This window comes from Oryctolagus cuniculus, chromosome 17, assembly GCF_964237555.1.
Source record: "Oryctolagus cuniculus chromosome 17, mOryCun1.1, whole genome shotgun sequence".
Taxonomy (NCBI): Eukaryota; Metazoa; Chordata; class Mammalia; order Lagomorpha; family Leporidae; genus Oryctolagus; species Oryctolagus cuniculus.
Window position 1 is genome coordinate 41,090,673 of NC_091448.1, and position 23,548 is coordinate 41,114,220.

At 46.1% G+C, this 23,548-nt stretch overlaps 1 protein-coding gene across 4 annotated transcripts in view; it reads left to right on the forward strand.

Annotated features, from left to right (window-relative positions):
• The window catches only part of ASIC2 (acid sensing ion channel subunit 2), a 1,130,491-nt gene that overhangs the window by 1,075,933 nt on the left and 31,010 nt on the right, over positions 1-23,548 (forward strand). For 2 of the 4 annotated variants that reach the window (XM_070061074.1, XM_070061073.1), the window contains exon 4: positions 19,563-19,649. The exons of the other annotated variants lie outside the window; for them this stretch is intronic. In XM_070061074.1, the coding sequence (XP_069917175.1) occupies positions 19,563-19,649 (87 nt within the window). The remainder of the gene's footprint in view (positions 1-19,562; positions 19,650-23,548) is intronic. 4 annotated transcript variants of the gene reach the window in all.

The following is a 23,548-nucleotide window of genomic DNA, read 5'->3' on the forward strand; positions in this document are numbered from 1 at the left end:
TACATATTATAGTCACATTATGGTCACATATTCCTGTTGAATTGATCCGTTAATCATTACATAATACCCCTCTTTGTCTCTTTTGTCTGATATTAGGATGGCAACACCAGCTCTCTTTTGGTTTCTGTTACCATGGAATATCTTTTTCCATCCTTTGACTTTCAGTCTGCATGTATCTTTGTTGGTGAGATGTTTCTTGTAGGCAGCAAATAGATGGGTCTTGTGTTGTAATCCATTCAGCCAGTCTGTATCTTTTAACTAGAGAGTTGAGGCTATTTACATTCAAGGTGACTCCTGATAAGTAATGGCTACCTGCCATTTTTCCATAAATATTCCTATTGTTTACTTTGATTTTCCTTTGTACTTTTACAAGGAGGTTTTCTGCCTTCACATCCTTTCATAGTGAAGACCATATTTCTGTGTGTAGCACATCTTTAAGCATCCTTTGTAAGACTGGAAGAGTGGTTATAAATTCAATTTCTGTTTGTTATGGAAGATCTTTATTTCACCTTCATTCATAAATGACAGCTTTTCAAGGTACAGTATTCTGGTTTGACAGTTTATTTTCTCTCAATACTTGGACTATATCTTGCCATTCTCTCCTTACCTGTAGGGTTTCTGATGAGAAGTCAGCTGTGAGTCTGATTGGAGATCCTGTGAAAATTACCTGGTATTTCTCATGCACATTTTAGAATATTTTGTTTGTTTTACTGTTGAAATTTTGACTACAATATGTTGTGGTGAAGATCTTTTCTGGTCATGTCTATTAGGAGTTCTATGTGCTTCCTGTACTTGGACGTCCCTTTCTTCAAATTGGTGACGTTTTCTGTAGTTATTTAAATAAATAGGCCTTCTAGTCCACACCTTCTCTCCACACCTTCAGGAACTCCCAAGACCTGTCTATTGGGTCATTTCATAGTATCCCATAAATCTCTAATTATTTTCTCTAATTTCATCTTCTTTTTTGGTTTGACTGAAAAATTTCCTAAGGTTTGTCTTCTAGCTCAGATATGCTTTCTTCTGCCTCACCAAGTCTGTTGTTAAGGCTTTCTACCACATCTTTTACTTGATCTATTGATTTCTTCATTTCTGATATTTCATTTTGATTTCTTTTAAAATCTGTTTCACAGGAAAAATTTAATTCATGTAATTATGGATTTCTTTAGTTCATGGATTTGCTTCTGATTGCTTTTGAGCAATCCTATGATTATTTTTTGAATTCCATTTCTGGTATTTCATCAATCTCTTCATCTTCACATTCTAATATTGAAATATTATTGTATTTCTTTTGAGGGGAAGGGGTCATGATGTCTTCCTTATTCTTATTTCTTGAATTTCTGCATTTATTTTTAAGCATTTGTGGAGATGCTTGTTGGTTTTTTCCTCTGATGGCTTTTTTTTTTTGACAGGCAGAGTGGACAGTGAGAGAGAGACAGAGAGAAAGGTCTTCCTTTGCTGTTGGTTCACCCTCCAATGGCCGCCGCAGCCGGCGCGCTGCGGCCAGTGCACCGCGCTGATCCGATGGCAGGAGCCAGGAGCCAGGTGCTTTTCCTGGTCTCCCATGGGGTGCAGGGCCCAAGCACCTGGGCCATCCTCCACTGCACTCCCTGGCCACAGCAGAGAGCTGGCCTGGAAGAGGGGCAACCGGGACAGAATCCGGTGCCCCAACCGGGACTAGAACCTGGTGTGCCGGCGCCGCTAGGCGGAGGATTAGCCTAGTGAGCCGCGGCACCAGCCTCTGATGGCTTTTATCATTGAACTGTGTCTCTGTGGCTTAGTGGGATGTCTTCACTCTCAGTGAATACCAACAGATGTGTGCTGGGTGTGGCCAGGGAGCTCTGGTCAGTGCTCCGGGGGAGGAGGGTGATTGTCCAAGGCAATACTCAAGTTGGGTGTGGTCAATCTCCTCTTATTAACAGAAAGGGGGACAAGGTGATAAATGCCTGGGTTTTAGCCTACAGTGGGTGCAGCATTCATCCACACTGCTGTATGGACCACAAAAATGATCTGTGCAGTCCTCACTCTGAGTACAGATCCCACTGCAATGACCCACTCCAGGCAATTAGGGAGCTCTGAGTGTGTGGAGCCACTCACAGTGACTGCCCAGAGACCCAGCTGCACCCTGCACCTTCTCGTGCAACCATGGAGTCCACACTGTCCCTGCACACAAGGCTCCCACAGTTGCTGGTCCAGAGCTTCCACTCTGCCATGCCAGCCTTGTCCAGTCCAGTGGGTGCTTCACGCAGGCGGCTCAAGGCCCAGAGCCTGTGGTATGTTAGGAGGCTGGGGTGCCTCACAGTCCTGCCTGGGTGCCCAGCCCACTGTCTATCCTCCCAGCCAGGCTCAAAGTCAAAGAGGACTGCAGATTTTTCCCTCTGCTAGAATCTCTGGATCACACGCATACCTAGGAGCCACTGGCCGAATATTGCCCTCTCCCTGCCACTGCCCCAGTACTGCCAAGATGGTGTCCTGTCTCAGTTGCTGTGTGCACACACAAGGGCTGCTGCAGCTGCTGCCCAAGCCCAGAATGGCCCGCCCTTTCTCAGCTGGGTGCCGGGCACTGTTGTCGGGAGGATGGGGTGAGAGAAACGTGCCCCTTTTACTTCCACTGGTTCCATGGGTACCTGCCAGCCCCTAGGGCTCCAGTTTGGGCTCACACCAGGCTCTCACTCTGGCTTTATCACCACAAGCTGCCCGCATCACGTGTTGTGTCCGCATTCATGCTGCGCATCTGCACCTTCCATGGCATTCCTCTTGCTTCCATGGAATTTCCACTGTGGTTTTCCAATTCTCCCCTGAGCGTACATTCCCTACCTTTATTTTTTTTCTTACTATGTATCCCTAGCGTAATGCAGTACGTCCTTCCCTATTCCACCACCTCAGATTCCCCACAGGGGTTTGGACTTTTTGTCATTTATTAAAAGTTTTTTATATAAATGGAACAAATTTCATGCATCTCATACACACAGGTTTAAGTACATAATGACACTTCCCACCCCATCCTCCCTCACTCCCATGCTTCCTCCTGCTTCCTTTCTTATTTTTAATTTTTGCAATAATATACTTTTTTTCTTTGAAAACAAGTTCTATCATTAATCAAAGAAGCACCTAATGAAACAGGCAATGGAGTTTGGTATTTAGGCTTATCTAAAACTTACGAGACATAAGAATATCCTCCACTTAATACAATAATATAAAGGAGATCTTTGAGAACAAGTTTTACTATTAACTTTCATAATACAACTCTTTGAGGACAGAGGCCCTGCATGGGAAGTTAGTGCACAATGATTCCTGTTGTTAATTTAACAACTAACACTCCTATGTATGATGTCAGTGATCACTCAAGGCTCTTGACATGAAGTTCCTAGGCTATGGAAGCCTTTTGAATCCACAAACTCCTTCAATATTTAGACAAGGCCATAAGCAAAGTGGATGTTCTCTCCTTCCTTCAGAAAAATACATCCTTCTTTGATGACCACTTCTTTCCCCTGGGGAGATGTAAGACATGTTTTTCCACTGTGTCTTGGCTTTCTATTGCCTGAAATGCTCTTGTGGGCTTTTTGGCCAGAGCAAGTGCCTTGTCTTTCTATGAGTCTGCTGTATGGACTGCTTCACATGTTGGAGAGTTCAGGCTTTTTTTTTTTTTTTGACAGGCAGAGTGCACAGTGAGAGAGAGAGACAGAGAGAAAGGTCTTCCTTTTCTGTTGGTTCACCCCCCCAATGGCCGCTGTGGCTGGCGCACTGCGCTGATCCGATGGCAGGAGCCAGGTGCTTGTCCTGGTCTCCCATGCGGGTGCAGGGCCCAAGCACTTGGGCCATCCTCCACTGCACTTCCGGGCCACAGCAGAGAGCTGGACAGGAAGAGGAGCAACCAGGACAGAATCCAGCGCCCCGACTGGGACTAGAACCTGGTGTGCCAGTGCCACAAGGCGGAGGATTAGCCTATTGAGCCTCGGCACCGGCCGAGTTCAGGCCTTCTTAATTCTATCTATTATTATTACCAAACACTTAATCCTATTTGTATGATCGCTTTAACATTTAATCCTATCCCTATGATCACTTAAAATACTTACTTTTTTACCACTCTGCTTATAGAGATTTGCAGTCCCATGGCCAGTTTTTAAACTGCACCCTTAGAAGTAAGTTCGTAGGAATGTATGCAGAACTAAACAGCTTTACAGTTCCAGGCTTCATACATTTCATAATTACTACATTAGGAACATGGTGATCCTTGATACTATGCCCACATTACCACCCCCTTTCCTCCCCCCCTTTTATTCCCACTTTTATTTTTTACTAAGATCTAGTTTCAATTAACTTTATACACATAGGATGAACTCTATGTTAAGAGTTTAACAAATAAATAAAAAACTGTTCCTCAACAGTTAAGACAAGGGCTGCTCAGGGTCCTTGCTTCTCAAAGGCTGTTTCATTTCTACAAATTTCCCTTTTAGGTGTTCTAATACTTATCACAGGTCAGGGAGAACAGATGGTATTTGTCCCTTGGGACTGGCTTATTTCACTAAGTATAATGTTTTCCAGTTTCATACATTTTGTTGTAAATGACCAGATTTCTGGTTTTTGTAACTGCTGTGTAGTATTCCATGGTGTACACATCCCATAATTTCTTTATTCAGTCTTCACCTGATGGGCATTTGGGTTGATTCCATGTCTTAGCTGCTGTGAATTGAACTGCAGTAAACATGGGGGTACAGATAGTTTTTTCATATTCTGATTTCACTTCCCTTGTGTAGATTTCCAGGAGTGGGATGGCTGGGTCATATGTAGGTCTTATTCAGATTTCTCAGGTATCTCCATACTGTCTTCCACAGTGGCTTTACAGTTTACATCCCCACCAACAGTGGATTCGGCTGCCTTTTCCCCCACGTTCTCACCAGGATTTCTTGTTTGGTGATTTCTGTATGAAAGCCATTCTAACTGAGGTGAGGTGAGGTGAAATTTCATTGTGGTTTTGATTTGTGTTTCCCTGATGGCTAGTGATCCTGAGCATGTTTTCATGTGTCTGTTGGCCATTTTGGCTTCCTCTTTTGAAAAATGTCTGTTTAAGTTCTTTGCCCATTTCTTCATTGGGTTGTTTGTTTTGTTGTTCTTGAGTTTCTTGATCTCTTTATATATTCTGGTTATTAATTCTTTATCAGTTGCCTAGATTGCAAATATTTTCTCCCATTCTGTTGGTTGCCTCTTCACTTTGCTCAGTGTTTCTTTTGCAATACAGAAACTTCTCAGTTTGCTGTAATCCCGTTTGTGAACTTTGGCTTTGATTGCCTGTGCCTCTGGGTCTTTTTCAAGAAGTCTTTGCCTATGTCAATGTCTTGCAGGATTTCCCCAATGTTCTCTAATAAATTGATGGTATTGGGTCATAGATTTGGGCCTTTCAGCCATTTTGAGTGGATTTTTGTGTCAGGTAGGGGTCTTCCTTCATACTTCTGCATATGGAGATCCAGTGTTCCCAGCACCATTTGCTGAAGAGACTGTCCTTGCTCCAGGGGTTGGTTTTAGCTCCTTTGTCAAAGATAAGTTGCTTATAGATGCACGGATTGATTTCTGGTGTTTGATTGGTCTGTCTATCTGTTTTTGTACCAATACCAGGTTGTTTTGATTATAACTGCCATGAGGTATGTCTTTTTTGTTTTGAAACATTTTACTTAATGAGTATAAATTTCATAAGTACATCTTTAGGAATATAGTGATTCTTCCCACCATTCCCACCCTCCCCCCATCCCTCCTTCTTTGCTCCTCCCTCTCCCATTCCCCAGTCCCATTCTTCATTAAGATTCATTTTTAATTAACTTTATACATAGAAACAACTCTATACTAAGTAAAGATTTTAACTATTTGCACATACGCACACATTAAATATAATAAACTGAGAACAAGTTTTACAATTGAGTCTCATAATACAACTTATTTAGGACAGAGGTCATGCATGGGGAATAAGTGCACAGTGACTCCTGCTGTTAATTTAACAATTAATACTCTTATGTATCACATCAGTGATCACCCAAGGCTCTGGCCATGAATTGCCCAGGCTATGGAAGCCTTTTGAGACCACAGTCTGTGTCAGTTTTTAGACAAAGCAAAAGGCAAAGTGGAAGTTCTCTCCTCCTTTCAGAGAAAAGTATGTCCTCCTTTGATGGTCCCTTCTTTCCACTGGGGTCTCACTCATGGAAATCCTTCATGTAGGACATTTTTTTTCTTGACACAGTGTCTTGGCTTTCCATGCCTGAAATGCTCTAATTGGCTTTTCAGTCAGACCAGAATGCCTTACGAGTTGATTCTGAGGTCAGACTGCTATTTAAAGTGATCGTCATTCTGTGAGTCTGCTGTGTGGACTGCTTTCCATGTTGGAGCATTCTCTCCTTTTTATTTCTATCTATTCTTATTACTGGACACTAGATCATATTTATATAATCCCTTTAACACTTAGTTCTATCTATATGCTCACTTTAACACTTAATTTGGTCACTTTAACACTTGAGATGGCATTTTTACCACTCAGTTTAATGGGATTTGGGGTTCCAGGGGGAGTTTTTAAACTGTACACTTAGAAGTAAGTCTGTAGGCATGTGTGCAGAACTATAGAACTTTACAGTTACAAACTTCCTCCCTCTCAGATTCCCACTCTTATATTTTCCAGAGATCGACTCAATTGACTTTATAATCATATGATTAATTCTATATCAGTTAAAGAGTTGATAGAATCAACCCTATGGCTGAAAGACCTGCAAGAGCATCTCAGGCATGGAAAGACAAGACTCTGCGGGGAAAAAAAAAACCCTACACGGAGGATCTCTGCGAGGCCTCAGAGGAAAGGAAGGGTCATCAAAGGAGGAGACACTCTTCTCTGAAGGGAGAGAACATCCTCTTTGCTTATGGCTGTGTCCAAATAACGACAGAGTCTGTGGTCACAAAAGGCCTCCATAGCCCTGGCAGCCCACGACAAGAGCCTCAGGTGATCACTGATGTCATTTAAAAAAAGTGTTGATTGTTAAAGGAACAACAGTAGTCAATGTGCACCTGCTCCCCAGGTAGGACCTCTGTCCCTATTGAATTGCAATATGAGAATCGACTGCAAATTCTCTCCCCAAACTGCACTTCTATATGTTGTGTGTGGCGTGGGGGCAAATTGTTGACCTCTAATCAGCATAGAGATGGTCCTCTATATCTTAAGTCATACTAAAAATGACCCATAATGAAGAAGAAGATAGGAGAGGGAATGGGAGGTGGGAAGGGAGCAGGGTGGAGGGCATGAGGGAAAGACCCACTGTATTCCTAAAGTTGTATCTATGTAAAAATGCATTCATTAAATGAATAAAAAAAAGAGAGTTGAACCAATGGTATTCAGAAAGAAGAAAAAAGAAAAGAAAAATAGAACTGTTCCTCAACAGCCATTATAAGAGCTGCTCAGGTCATTTCTTTTCAACGTGTTTAAAGTATCAGTTTCACTCTTTCAGGTTTCCTTTTAGGTGTTCTGTTAGTTATCACAAGTCAGGGAGAACATGTGGTATTTGTCCCTTTGGGACTGGCTTATTTCACTAAGTTTGATGTTTTCTAAAATCATCTATTTTGTTGCAAATGACTGGATTTCTTTTTTTTTACAGCTGTGTAATATTCCATAGAGTACATAACCCATAATTTCCTTATTCAGTCTTCAGTTGACAGGCATTTAGGTTGATTCCACATCTTAGCTATTGTGAATTGAGCTGCAATAAACATGGGGGTGCAGATAACTCTTTTATTTGCTGATTTCATTTCCCTTGGGTAAATTCCCAAGAGTGGCTTGACTGGGTCATATGGTAGGTCTATATTTCAGATTTCTGAGATATCTCCAAAGTGTCTTCTATAGTGGCTTTACCAGTTTACATTCCCACCAATAGTGGGTTAAGGTACCTTTTTTCTCCACATCCTTGCCAGCATTTGTTGTTTGTTTATTTCTGTATGAAAGCCATTCTAACTGAGGTGAGGTGAAACCTCATTGTGGTTTTGATTTGCATTTTCCTGATGGCTAGTGATTCTGAGCATTTTTTCCTGTGTTTGTTGGCCATTTGGATTTCCTCTTTTGAAAAATGTCTGTTTAAGTCCTTTGCCCATTTCTTTTTTTTTTAATTTTATTTAATGAATATAAATTTCCAAAGTACAGCTTATGGATTACAATGGCTTTTCCCCCCTATAACTTCCCTCCCAACCGCAGCCTTCCCCTTTCCCTCTTCCTCTCCCCTTCCATTCACATCAAGATTCATTTTCAATTCTCTTTATATACAGAAGATCAGTTTAGCATATATTAAGTAAAGCTTTCGACAGTTTGCACCCACACAGAAACACAAAGTGAAAAATAGTTTTAGTACTAGTTATAGCATTAAATCACAATGTACAGCACATTTAGGACAGAGATCCTACATGAGGAGTAAGTGCACAGTGACTCCTGTTGTTGACTTAACAAATTGACACTCTTGTTTATGGCATTAGTAATCACCCTAGGCTCTTGTCATGAGTCACCAAGGCTATGGAAGCCTTTTGAGTTCACCAACTCTGATCATATTTAGACTAGGTCGTAGTCAAAGTGGAAGTTCTCTCCTCCCTTCAGAGAAAGGTACCTCCTTCTTTGATGACCTGTTCTTTTCACTGGCATCTCACTCGCGGAGATCTTTCATTTAGGTTTGTTTTGGGTTTTTTTTGTTTGTTTTTTGCCAGAGTGTTTTGGCTTTCCATGCCTGTAATACTCGCTTCGCAATTTGATGTAATACCATTTGTGAATTTTGGCTTTGAATGCTTGTACCTCTGGGGTCTTTTCCAATAAGTCTTTGCCTATGCCGATGTCTTGCAGGGTTTCCCTAATGCTAATAATTTGATGGTATCAGATCATAGGTTAAGGTCTTTAATCTATTTTGAATGGATTTTTGTGTAAGGTGTAAGGTAGGGGTCCTGCTTCATACTCCTGCACACAGAGATCCAGTGTTCCCAGCATCATTTGTTGAAGAGACTGTCCTTGCTCCAGGGATTGGTTTTAGCTCCTTGGTCGAATATAAGTTGGTAATAGATGCTTGGATTGATTTCTGGCATTTCTGTTCTGTTCCATTGGTCTATCCATCTGTTTTTGTACCTGCACCAGGCTGTTTTTATTATAACTGTCTTGTAATGTGTCTTGAAATCTGGTATTGTGATACTTCCAGCTTTATTTTTGTTGTCTAAGATTTCTTTAGCTATTCAAGGTCTCCTGTGTTTCCAAATGTATTTCAGTTTCATTTTTTATAGATCTGAGAAGAATGACTTCGGTATTTTAATTGGTGTAACCTGGTCCACTGGGGGCTGGTGGCCGATGACCTACAGTCCACACCTCCTGCGTGCCCTCTGTTTCTTCTCATTTGCTCTTTCAGCGTGCATCTGCCCAGTCTGTGTTGGCCTCCTTGGTTTCCCATCATAAATTTCCCATGGCTCTATCTCCAGCGTGTAACTTCTCGTTTAAATATCTATTTTGTCCCATGTGACTTGGATCACCCTGCTGCTAAGTCACCATATTGGGAACCTATATAATAAACTTTGTAATATGTCTTAAAATCTGGTATTGTGATACCTCCGACTTTGTCTTTGTTGTGTAAGACTGCTTCAGCTATTCAGGGTCTCCTGTATTTCCATATAAATTTCAGCATCATTTTTTCTATATCTGAGAAGAATGTCCTTGGTATTTTGATTGGTATCACATTGAACCTGTAGATTGCTTTCAGTAGTATGGACATTTTGATGATATTGATTCTTCCAATCCATGAACATGGAAGATTTTCCATTTTTTTGTATCTTCTTCTATTTCCTTTTATAAAATGTTTTGTAATTCTTGTCGTATTTTTACATCCTTGGTTAAATCTATTCCAAGGTAATTTTTTGTAGCTACTGTGAATAGGATTGATCTTAGAAGTACATTCTCAGCTGTGGTATTGCCTGTGTACACAAAACTATTGATTTTTTTGTGTGTTGATTTTATATCATGCTACTTTGCCAAATGCATCCATGAGTTCCAATAGTCTCTTGGTGGAGTCTTGGGATCCCCTGTGTCGCTCCCCCTCTTCGTGGAGGAACGACACAGGACCCTGCGCTGTTCTTTCGTCTGCTCGGCCCTCCCCGGGTTTGCTGCTGGTTCTTCCCGGGTTGGCTACTATCCCTTCCACCTCCGTGGAAGGGCAGTTCCCCCTGGCCGCATTCCCCACTTCCACAGGGGAGCGGCACACCGCCGGCCGGCTTTCTCGGGGGCTGCACAGGTGTTCCTTCAGCTAGATGTTCCCCTTAGATGTTCCTGGTGCATGCCGTCTCTCTCCTCCTTTATAGTCCTCCTCCGCCAATCCTAACTCGGCTGCCCACACGCCGAGTACGCTGCTCTCCAATCAGGAGCAAGTCCTACAGTTTATTGGTTGAACTGGAGGCAGCTGTGTGGAAGCTGTTTACTTCTCTCCCAGCGCCATATTGTGGGAGAGCAGATGCATAGAATAAGTCTTAATTCCAGTAACTCAGTCCAGTCCGGTTTGCTCCCCACAGATCCCCCTTTCTTTTTATTTTTTGGCGTTGATACACGCCTGTCTTCGGTGTCCCGCGGCACACACTCTGCTCTACTTGCTAGAGTTGCCACAGGTTCTTTGCAAGTCCTATCAATCAGGCAAACCGAATCCGGGTCCTCTCTTCGCCATGTTATGAGGAGGTTTTTAGGCGCTGATGCGTGCCTGTGTTCGGTGACCTGCGGCTCACACTCTGGTCGAGCCGCCTGCTGGCGCTTACCGCCTTAATCAGGCAGACCGAATCCAAGCTTTCTCATTGCCGTATTGTGGGGGAGACTTATTAGTGTTGGTTCGTGCCTATCTTCGGTGACCTGCGGCGCATAAGCTGCTAGCCACCGCAGGTGCTCATCGCCTCACTTAATCAGGCAGACCGAATCCAAGCTTTCTTATTGCCATGTTGAGGGGAGGCCTTTCTATTTCTCTATTTCTCTATCTCCGGGCATTCCTATTTCTCCCATTCCACTTCTATCTTCCAGCATTCCTATTTCTCTCACTTTACTTCTAAAACTTCTGTTTCTCTTATCCCTGCAGCTTCCCGGCGCCTCGCCCTGCCGGCAGGCTCCGCCCCGAGGCTATTTCTCCGCGGCTTTCCGGCTGAGCCGCTTCAGCCCGCTTTGCGCGCACACTCCGCAGTCTCGCACTTAACCCTTTCGCGTCTGAACCACGGCCTCGCGCCAGCCCCGTTCCCTATCTATTCACGCCCCGTGCTCTCTCTGCACGCGGCGGCTTCCGAGAGTCACACAGCGTAGCTTACGTGTCCGCCACTAGCATTCAATCTAAGTTCCCCGGGCTAGCCTGGCGAATTCAACCCAGCTTACGTCTCCGCCCCATGGTTTGGCTTCCCGTCCTTTGCTCCCCGGGCTAATCAGACGGATCCCAATCTGGCTTACGTTTCAGCTTCTGGTTTCAACTCTTCGCCCCCTATTCCCGGGCTAACTTGAGAATCCCAAAGTGGCTTTCGTGTCCGCCTTGGCCTGCCCCCCGCGGCTTCAATTTCCCTAACATTTTTCTCTACCCGGTATGTTTCCCCAAGCTTTCCTCCAACAATACTCCTCCCTCATTTCTCCTGGCCTCTCCCCACAGTCCGCATCCGAGTCTGTTTGTTCTAGCTTTCACTTTTGCTTTCGACCTTAGAGATTTCTCCCAGCTTCCCCCCGTAGTCCGTATCTGAGTCTATGCCTAGGCTTTCAATAGCTTCTTCCGGCACCTTTTTCGTCCGGCTTTTCCCTAGGCTGTTTGCTAGTCTCTCTCTCCGATATTTTCCCAGTTCTTCCCGTTTCTTCCCTCCTAAGTTTGCTATCCGTCCTAGGTTTCCTATCCGAGTCACGGCACCATTATGTCGCTCCCCCTCTTCGTGGAGGAACGACACAGGACCCTGCGCTGTTCTTTCGTCTGCTCGGCCCTCCCCGGGTTTGCTGCTGGTTCTTCCCGGGTTGGCTACTATCCCTTCCACCTCCGTGGAAGGGCAGTTCCCCCTGGCCGCATTCCCCACTTCCGCAGGGGAGCGGCACACCGCCGGCCGGCTTTCTCGGGGGCTGCACAGGTGTTCCTTCAGCTAGATGTTCCCCTTAGATGTTCCTGGTGCATGCCGTCTCTCTCCTCCTTTATAGTCCTCCTCCGCCAATCCTAACTCGGCTGCCCACACGCCGAGTACGCTGCTCTCCAATCAGGAGCAAGTCCTACAGTTTATTGGTTGAACTGGAGGCAGCTGTGCGGAAGCTGTTTACTTCTCTCCCAGCGCCATATTGTGGGAGAGCAGATGCATAGAATAAGTCTTAATTCCAGTAACTCAGTCCAGTCCGGTTTGCTCCCCACACCCTGTATGTAGGATCATGTCATCTGCAATTAGGGATAGTTTGACTTCCTCTTTCCCAATTTGAATCCTTTTGATCTCTTTTTCTTGTCTAATGGCTCTGGCTAGAACTTCCAGGACTATATTGAATAGCAATGGTGAGAGTGGGCATCCTTGTCTGGTGCCAGATATCAGTGGGAATGCTTCTAATTTTTCTCCATTCAATAGGACGCAGGCCGTGGGTTTTTCATAAACTGCCTTGATTGTGTGTAAGAAAGTTCCTTCTAAACCCAGTTTGCTTAGCGTTTTCATCATGAAAGACTGTTGTATTTTATTAAATGCTTTCTCTGCGTCTATTGAAATAATCATATGGTTTTTATTTTATTTGTTCATGTGATGTATCACATTCATTGATTTGCAAATGTTGAACCATCCCTGCATGCCAGGGATAAATCCCACTTGTTCTGGGTGGATAATCTTTCTGATGTGTTGTTGGATTCTATTGGCCAGAATATTGTTGAGGATTTTTGCATCTGTGTTCATCAGGGAGATTGGTCTGTAGCTCTTCTCTATTGCATCTTTTCCAGGTTTAGGAATTAAGGTGATTCTGTCTTCATAGAAAGAATTTTGGAGGATTCCCTCCATTTCAATTGTTTCGAGTAACTTGAGAAAAAGTGGAGTTCTTCTTTAAACGTCTGGTAGAATTCAACAGTGAAGACATCTGGTCCTGGGCTTTTCTTTGTTGGGAGGGTCTTGATTACCGATTCGAGTTCTGTGTTGGTTATTGGTCTGTTTAGGTTTCCTTTGTCTTCATGACTCAGTTTAGGCAGGTTGTATGTGTCCATGTATATGTCTATATTCTATTCTATATTCTTCTTCATTCTTCCTGGTTTGTTGGCATATAGCTCTTTATAGTAATTCCTGATTATTCCTTTTATTTCTGTGGTGTGTGTCATTACATTTCCTTTTTCATCTCCGATTTTATTGACTTGGGTCTTCTCCCTCTTTTTTTTGGGTTAGCTGCACCAATGGTGTATCAATTTTATTTTTTCAAAAACCAGCTTTTTATGTCGCTGTTTGTATTTTTTTGTTTCAATTTGATTTCTTTCCTCCTCCTAGTTTTGATTTGGTTGTTGATATTGTAGGTCCAGATATGCATTGATGGCTCTTTTATTTGGTACCTTTGCAGTTTCTTTATGTAGGCACTGACTGCTATGAACTTCCCTCTTTTTTTTTTTTTTTTTTTGACAGGCAGAGTGGACAGTGAGAGAGAGAGACAGAGAGAAAGGTCTTCCTTTTGCCGTTGGATCACCCTCCAATGGCCGCCGCTGCAGCCGGCGCACCGCGCTGATCCGATGGCAGGAGCCAGGATCCAGGTGCTTTTCCTGGTCTCCCATGGGGTGCAGGGCCCAAGCACCTGGGCCATCCTCCACTGCACTCCCTGGCCATAGCAGAGAGCTGGCCTGGAAGAGGGGCAACCGGGACAGAATCCGGCGCCCCAACCGGGACTAGAACCCGGTGTGCCGGCGCCGCAAGGTGGAGGATTAGCCTATTGAGCCATGGCGCCGGCTAGAACTTCCCTCTTAATACTGCTTTTGCTGTATCTCATAGGTTTTGGTGTGATGTATTGTTATCATTTGTTTCCAGAAATTTTCTCTTTTGATTTCATCTTTGACCCATTGTTCATTCAGGAGCATGTTAATCTCCATGTGTTTACATTTGTTCTAGAGATTTCTGAGTTGTTGATTTCTAGCTTTATTCCATTGTGGTCAGAGAAGGTTCATGCAATGATTTTTGAATTTGCCAAGACTTGCTTTGCGGCCTGGTATATGATCTATCCTAGAGAAATTTTCATGCACTGGTTAGAAGAATGTGTTTTCTGTGGGGTGAAAGGTTCTGTAGGTATCCATTAGGTCCATGTGGTCTATAGTGTCAGTTAATTCTGTTACTTCCTTGCTTATCTGTCCATTGCTGTAAATGGGGTATTGAAGTCCCTCGTTACTATTGTATTGGGGTCTATGTCTCCCTTTAGGTCTATTAACATTTTTTAACTAGCCAGACACCCTGTGATTGGGGGCATCTATGTTTATTATAGTCACATCTTCCTATTGGATGATCTCTTAATCATTACATAGTGTTCTTCTTCTAACAGTTATGTAAAAGTCCATTTTGTCTGATATTAGGATGGCAGCACCAGCTCTTTTTTGGTCTCTGTTAGCATGGAATATCTTTTCCTAACCTTTCCCTTTCAGTCTGCATGTATCTTTATTGGTGAGATGTGTTTCTTTTAATCAGAAAATAGATGGGTGTTGTTTTACATCCATTCAGCCTAGCTGTATCTTTTAACTGGAGAACTGAGCCCATTTACATTCAAGGTGACTATTGATAAGTAATGACTTGGCCCTGCCATTTTTCTATAATTTATTCCTACTGTTTACTTTGGATTTCTTTTGTACTTCTACTACTGGTTTTTCTAACTTCTTATTCTTTCATAATTGTGGCTATCTTTCTGTGTTTCTGTGTGTAGCCCATCCTTAATCATCTTATGTAGGGCTGGACAAGTGTTGACAAATTCTTTCAATTCCTGCTTGTTATGGAAAGTCTTTATTTCACCTTAATTCATAAATGCAAGCTTTGTGGGGTATAATATTCTGGGCTGAAAGTTTTCTTTTAGGACTTGGACTATATCTTACCATTGCCTTCTATCGTGTGGAGTTTCTTATGGGAAGTCAGCTGTGAGTCTAATTGGCGATCCTCTGAAAGTGATCTGGTGTTTCTCTTGTGCTCATTTTAGAATCTTTATGTTTTATTGTGGAGAGTTTGACTACAATATGTTGTGGTGAAGATCTCTTCTGGTCATGTCTGTTAAGAGTCCTATGTGCTTCCTCTATTTGAAGATCCCTTTCTTTCTCCAAATTGGGAAGTTTTCTGTAATTATTTCACTAAATAGGCTTTCTATTCCCTTCTCTCTTTCCACTCTTTCAGGCACTCCTAAGACCCATATGTTTGGTCGTTTGATATATCCCATAGGTCTCCAACATTGTTTTTCAGTTTCATATTTTCTTCTTGTCTGACTGTAAGATTTCCAAATATTTCTTCCTTCTGCCTCATCAAGTCTGAGGTTGTAACTTTCCACCATGTTTTTTATTTGATCCGTTGAAGTTTTCATTTCTAAAATTTCAGTTTGATTTCTCTTTATAGTCTGTTTCCTAGGAAAATTTTTCATTCATGCCTTGTATAGTTTTCTGGATTTGCTTCTGATTTTTTTAATAATCCTATGATTAATAAATTCCATTTCTGGCATTTCCTTGATCTCTTCATCTTCACATTCTAGTATTGAAATGTTGTGTTCCTCCGGGGGTTCATGGTGACTTCCCTATTGTTATTTGCATTCCAGTTCTTATTTTTCATTGTTTTTGGAGTTGCTTTAAATTTTTTTCTTTTGTTGGCTTCTGGTTTTGGGGTTGTGCTTCTGTGGCTTCCTGGAATGTCTGCCCTTTCAGTGAATACCAGGCAGCGTGTGGTGGGTGTGACCTGGGGACTCTGGTCAGTGCATTAGCGGGGCATTTCCAGGGTAAGGATTCCCAGCTACACCCTGCAGCTTTTCATGTCGCCACCTATGCTCCATGGTCTCAGCACCTAAGGTTCCTCCAGTTGCTGCTGGCACAGGTGCCGCGTTGTTTCTGGTAGCTTCCCAGCCCCTTCCCAGCCGATCTCTGAGAGAGCTGGGGCTATGGGACATTCCCTGTGTTCCTAGCTCTGGATCACATGCTACAGTCACGGATTTGGACTTTAACCTAAGGAATCATCTCTTCCCCAACTTCTATTAATTGTGTTCTGCTAAGCTCTTTTTTTTTTTTTTTTTTTACAGGTAGAATTATAGACAGTGAGAGAGAGACAGAGAGAAAGGTCTTCCTTCCGTTGGTTCACTCCCATAATGGCCACTACGGCCGGCACTGCGCCGATCCGAAGCCAGGAGCCAGGTGCTTCCTCCCGGTTTCCCATGCAGGTGAAGGGACCCAAGCACTTGGGCCATCCTCCGCTGCCCTCCTGGGCCACAGCAGAGAGCTGGACTGAAAGAGGAGCAACCGGGACTAGTATCCGGTGCCCCGACCAGGGCTAGAACCCGGTGTGCCGGTGCCGAAAGGCGGAGGATTAGCCAAGTGAGCCACGGCGCCTGCCTGCATAAGCTGTTAATGAGAACCTGTGGAGTGTCCTGCTGTGGGTGAGGCGGAGTCACTGAGAACTACCAGGCAGGCTCTGTTACAGAGACCAAGATGCCGTATCCCAGAAAGATAAGTGGTGGCACAGTGCTGCATTCTGTAAGCACCCAACAATTCAATTGGAGGTGTGGGATCAGGGAGGGGCGTGGAAAGACAAGCCAGGAAGACCTCCTGAGAGAGGCAGAACTTGAGATGCACATTAGAAAGCTCAGTCATGGGGATTGGGCATGTAGCACCACATTTAAGACACTACTTGGGACACCTGCACCCTATACTGGAGTCCCTGAGTTCCAGTCCCAGCTCCACTCTTCATTCTAGCTTCCAGCTAACCAGATGAAGGCTCAAGTGCCTGGATCCCTGCTACCCATTTGGGAGGCATGTGGCGCTCCTAGCTCCTGGCTTCCACATAGCCCAGCCCTGGTTATTACAGGCATTTGGGGAACAAACCAATGATCTCTTTCTCTCTCCCTCTCTCTCATAAATTAAATCCTTTTTAACCTCAGCCCCAGTATAGGAATGTGAGGACCACAGGGCAGAGGACCCCCTCAGAGCTGGTGGACTCACAAGGCCCTTGGAAACCAGAAGTGACTCTCGGGGAACAGGGAGTCCTGGGGCAGGAGAGGAAGAGGTGCAGGTGGGCAAAGCAGAGAAGCCAGAGTAAGTCAGATGGGCCTGCACTGAGTCGGGGTGTCCATGGAATGTCTACACATGCAATCACAGGGGCCTAATCCCACGTGCCCAAGGCCAGGCATTTCACAGGGACAGCTCTCTTGCAGCCACTAAATTCTCACATCCTTGTGAACGCCACCCCATGGGAAACGGCTGACTCTCCTGAATGGTTCTCGTGGGAGAGCACTGAACCTCCCCAGCATCGGCCCCTGGGAAAGGCAGGTAAGAGACCCCTGACCCAATGCCATCAGGGCTGAGTGGAGGGAAGGGAGCTTACCCAAGGCCATGTGGCCATCCAACGGTGATGCAACTCCCTGAGCCTGCCGACGCCGACAGCGTGGCACGAGGCAGTGCCCCCACTGCACATCACGCCTGGAACTGCAAACATCCGTGTAACAAGTCACAAGCCTGTGCCGAGGCATAATTGATCATGCCTGTTTCTCATCCAGATCAATAAAAGAGGATGTCTTGCCCCAGTTTTTATATCTGAGTGATAGTTTATGCGCCAAGTGACTGAAGTCTAAATAACGAAGTGGTGTTTACTTGATGAATGACGCTCTGGGGCGCCCGAGATGCCACGTTTGCTAAACCTGCACCATAAGCGTCTCTGTGTTGATGAATTCTCTGGCGTCGGGCGCTGCTGAAAGCCACGTACACCCCGGAGGATGCTCTTCTGAAGAATTGTGGCTCACACACAGCTCTAGAAAAACCTCTGCAGATCAATATCCCTCCCGTGACTGGGTTACTGGCAAAACCCCAGAGTTCTGGAATGCTGGAACCAGGAAAGCCCTTGGACACCATCAAGGACTAGCCCCTGCTAAGCAGCCTCCCAATTTTACTTACAGGAAACTGACACTCAGGGAGGGAAACTTGCTTTGGTAACCCATTTGATAGCAACAGTGTCTAGACGATTAGTAAGTGGAGCTCCAGCCTGGGGTCAGCCCTGGGGAAGAATAACAGCCCCCTACCTCCCACTCAGAAAGCCAGAAGGCTGGAAGGAGGTGGGCAGGCCTGCCTGTTAGTAGAGCAACAGGTATCAGGTGCAGGGATAAGACTCAGGCATGGACACCAGCCTCCAAAGGCAGAAGAGGTGGAGGAAGCTCCTAGGCAGGAGGACACAACAGAGCCTTGGAAGCCAGGTCACTCATGCAGGCTGGCCCAATGGGAGGACAATCCAGGCACGGAAGCAGAAGAGCAAAGTTGGAGAGGCTTTGAGAGCCTGGAAAGCCAATCCCAGGGTCTTCTAAAGAAAAGGAGCTTGGGTTGTGTTGGAGAGGATAGCGCCCTGATTGGAAGACTGGGTGGGGTCAGCTTGCAGGAGACTACACAGGAACAGAGGCCAGGTAGGCGGCTGAGGCAGTAGTCTGAGAAAAGGTTAATAACAGGCTGGACTTCTGCAGGAGAGGGGACACTTGCGTTGACCTGGGGAGAGGGACTCTGCAGGAGGGTAAGAGAGCAGGGAGATCAGCATCCTTTATCCAAAGATCACGCTCTTCCCTCCAACCCCAACAGGGACAATTTATCAGATCCCAAAATTAAGAATCCCCGAGCCAATACCCTTCAGATTCTAAGCTGGTTTCCACATGACAACTCTCAGAGATGAACTGCAAGTATACTGTCTGGGTAGTAGAAACCGTCCTACTAACTCAGGATAGAATGACACCTGGAATTCCTTATGCGGGAGAATCTGTGTTCTCTTACATAAAGTATTGCCTGTATAAGAATCAACCCTCAAGTTTGAGTGGCTTAACACAAGAAGAGTTTGTTCCTCGGTGGTGCTACAATCCAGGCAATTGGCAGTGGGGCTCTGCTCCATGCCTTCATGCAGGGATCCAGGCTTCCAATCTCGTGGCTCTGTCCTCCCATAGGTTTTCAGACCCAGATCCAGCTCTCTTCAGCCACCAGCTAAGGAAAGAGAAAGCACATTTACTCTTGTTCTCACCCACGAGATGTGGGGTGGTTGTCACATGCCCCACCTAGATTCACGGGGGCTGGGGGGCAAGGCCGCCAGCCCAGGAAGGTAAGAACTGGGACACTCACAGTCTCTGCCCTGCTGCCTCAGTTTACCCGTGTGGTGCATTCACAGTTTTGCAAATGGAGCTCAGTGGGCAGGGTTGCCCAGGCATCCTGATCCAAAGACCCCAGACAAGCAGGGGTGCCTCATAGCCTGGAGGTGGCTGGGCTCAGATTATGTCCATCATTCTGTACCCTGAAGACACAGCTTTACCCTCCACCTGCCTACCTCCCCAGTGCCAGGAGCTCTCTGTTCTCCACATGTTCCTCCTAATGAATGACTCTTCCCTTCCGTATACACAGGAGACAAAGGCTGTGAGGCACTTGTCAAGAATTCCTGCGGTCCAGAGAAAGGGCTGGGAGAATGAGAGTGATCCATCAAGACGACGTGTAAGCCAATTGGGCACCTCGTGATCAGGGCTGTTTAGCTACCCAAAGGGATAGCAGGATAAATTACAGCCTGAAGAATTAACAGTTACAACCTTGGCATCTTACACGGTGGAGGCTCATTCCACTCAGCCGTCATTGTGCTTTTCAGGTTTCGGGGGAAACATCTGGGGGTGCCTGACTCTGTGCATTTATATCTCGCACTCAACAACTGAAGGATGGCTTCTGGGGAGAGAGGGAGAGAGAGGTATTTATAAATGAAATCTCTTCCTTGGGTTGCTCCTTCCGACCTATTTTTTTCTCCAGTCTCATTTGATTTCCAGCAGTCAGTGGCTGCTAGTCTGGCTTTTGAGAGGGCTCTCCTCTTTCTCTCCTCCCACTAACATCACTGTCAAATAGCTAATGATTCGTAAACAGCCCTGGCAGCCTCCATGTGTAGCTGCCATTTAAAAGACCCTGGCTAAGCCCCTTGTGAAAACCATGAATCCTTGATAATTAAAATATTCCTCACCTGACCCAAGGTTGGGTGAATTTTATAGCCTGGATTTTCTTGAGACACAAAAATTTTTCTGGCCTCTTTCAGCAAGGAGAAAGGACAGGGTCTCTGCTGTATTGAGCACCTGCTATGTTATATGGGCAGTGCCCTAGATTCGGCCCATGCATCAGCTCATAAGCGCCTCCAAAGATGGGGTATAATACTCCTAGTTCACACAGAGATAACTGATACTCAAAGAGGTGCAATAACTTGCCCAAAGTCACCAAGCTGGTAGCAGGTCAAGGTGAATCTCAAGCTGAAAATGTCCAACTCCGAGGCCATCATCATTTCTTCTCCTAACACAATCTTGAAGCAAGGTGCCTGCCTGTGAGATTCTCCAGACAATACCAGAGATGAGTCGGTTTATTAATATTTTTTAAAAGCTCCCAGGAAAAGGCTTCAACCTGAACCACAGTGCTGTGGACAGTGTGATAGCCTCCCAGGGGAGACCATTCTCCCCTTTGCACAGGGAGCTGGAGACGGGTGGTCCAGTGAGTGGCAGGACCAGGAATACTCGAAAGACCTGGGTTCTCATCCAAGCTCCACTTCTGATTGCAAGCAGATCCCTTCGTGAGCCTCAGTCTTCTCATCCATAAAATGGCAATGTGTGTCCCGCATGGAGAGGGAGAGAGGAGAACTTCAGTGCAGCTTCTTGGTACATGCAGAATTGTCTCTGCCGTGGGTCTCTGATGAAAATGCCCTCTTCCTCAGGGCACTGGCTGTCCCCTGGCATTGGCCAAGGAGGGCTAGTGGTGCTCAGCTTCCACATCAGAGCACCCAAGTGGGAATCCTGACTCCACCGCTTTTCAGAAGTGGGATGCTGGGCATGGTTCGTCACGCCTCTGCCTCAGTTTCCCCATCTCTAGAGCACAGATAACAATGGTACCCACCTCATACGTCACCTGTGCAAAGCCCCATCTCACGGTGTTTCCACACATCAGTCTCCCCACTGTCAAGCAGGAACCAAGGGCTGTGGCACCATCTCAAGGAGCCAGGCAAAGGGCTTAAGTGAGAGTTATTTGTTCCTCTTTGAAAGTCGAGCAAGCACCTGGGACTCCCCTATGGTCTGACCGTTTGCATCTGCTCATCTGTGATGCTGCAGCCACGCAAGGGAAGTTTCACTTCAAAGGCCACTTTAACTACAAAATGCTCTGATGTCTTTCCCGCTGCTCTGATAAAGTCGATATTGCTTATGGTTTCTGCCAATGTGCTTTGCAGACCAGCTCAGCTGGGGAGGAAGGAAGTAGGGTAGGAACCTGACGTGTGTGGGCATCACCACACAGCAGGTCCTACACACACACACACATGAACTCTGCAGATAAAGACTTCTAGAAGAGGCCCCCTGTGGCCCTGGTTGTCCACAGCCCAGCCAGGATAGGACACCAGCTCTGGTTGGCCCCAATCCAGACTGTGGTCTGCTGGGCAGACAAGAAGGGATGTTGCCAAACCGTTTTGCCACCCCAAGGCTGACCTCACCTCGTGTCTCTAGCACAGAGGCAGGTTCTCCTGCAAGCTGGGTGGGCTGAACGCTGGTCTGTTTAGATCCAGGGACTTCCCAGCAGCCACATTCAACTACAAAGGGACCTCAGCAGGTCACACTTTCTCCCTTGCCATGCTCAAGGTTGGCCTGCAGGTCTCCAGTTGGGGTCTTCTTCCATCTGAGCAGGAAGGCCTGCTCTAGTTTTCTTTCCAAACTTTTCTATTTCAAGCAGCTTTCCCTGTCCTAGCGATCACTCGAGGGCAGTAGTGAGCAAGAGGCAGCTAACTAACCCTCAGGGCCCAAAAACTCAGGCAGAAGGAATCCCCTCCCTTCTCTCCCCCACCCCACCTGACAGGTGCCAGAACTCCAGAGGGGAGGTCCCTGAGTACATTTCTGGAGTCCTCGTCACACGCTAAATTCTTTGGCAGATGCCTTTGTCTATTTCTAATTTGTATTTATTTATTTTGTTGGTTGAAAAGCAGAGAGAAAGTTCTTATGCCCACAACAGTCAGGGCTGGGCCAGATCAAAGCTAGGCACCAGGAACTCAAATCTAGTTCTCCCACCTGGGTGGCAGGGACCCATCACCTGCTGCCTTCCTGGGTGTGCATTAGCAGGAAGCTGGAATGGGAAGCAGAGCCAGGACTCAAGCCCAGTGTGGGATGCGGGGAGCCCGAGCTGAGTCTTAACTGCTGCCCCAAACACTCGCCCTCTATTTATTATTTAATTCTCTCACACCCCTCTAGACTTGGACACAGAGAGCTGCACAAGCCCACCAGCTCTGCCACATGAAACGTATCATTTCCATTGAACATAGAGACGGTTTGTGTAAGGCTGTAAAGCAGCCTGGACCTGTGTAAGAAATGGGACGCAGGGTGCCAAGAATTACAGCATTGCTAGGGCTGGGTCAGGGAAGCTGCACTGGGAAAAACTGTTTCCAAAATTCTAATGAGTAGCCGGCACCATGGCCTTGTGGCACCGGCACACCGGGTTCTTGTCCTGGTCAGGGCGCCGGATTCTGTCCCAGTTGCCCCTCTTCCAGGCCAGCTCTCTGCTGTGGCCAGGGAGTGCAGTGGAGGATGGCCCAAGTACTTGGGCCCTGCACCCCATGGGAGACCAGGAGAAGCACCTGGCTCCTGCCATCGGATCAGCACGGTGCGCCGGCCGCAGCGCACTAGCCGCGGCGGCCATTGGAGGGTGAACCAACGGCAAAAAGGAAGACCTTTCTCTCTCTCTCTCTCTCTCTCTCTCTCACTGTCTACTCTGCCTGTCAAAAAAAAAAAATTCTAATGAGTCCCCACACAAGTTAACTATGTGGGTAAGTATGGAACAGAGTGTAGTGTCGTTAATGCCAACACCAGGGCAGGGCGCCAGCTTAGTCACGAAGCCGGCCCTGCAGCTGACGCAGAGCTGGGCTGCAGGCAGGGCTTGAGAGTTCCACCCCAAGAATTCAGTGGTGCAAGAGCGCAAAATTCAGATCCCACATCTCACCCTGGCAGAGGCCCATAGAAGCCACACGTGCTGTGTGCCCATCAGCATCACCCACAGGAGCCAACAGAGAAAGATGATGTTTATGGCAAGTGCACACAGCCTCCCAGCCAGGCCATCATGGGCTGGGAGGGATGCAGTGGAGCCTCAGTCACACAGCACGGGTGCAGGCAGGACTTCTCCCTGGCCTGAGCATGGGCTCTGGGCTTGGTTCTGCCCCACAAGCCTCCTGCAGCCGCAGTAGAGCCCCGAAGTCCATGCCGATGCCTTTGATGCCTCTGGTAGAGGCCAGGCCCGGAGTTGTCAGTGTACTGTAGCTGCCACTCAGGGGGAGCTGCCTGATCCCCACAATGAGGAGTATTCTGAAGATGACCCAGAACTGCACAGGCGGGGACCCTCGC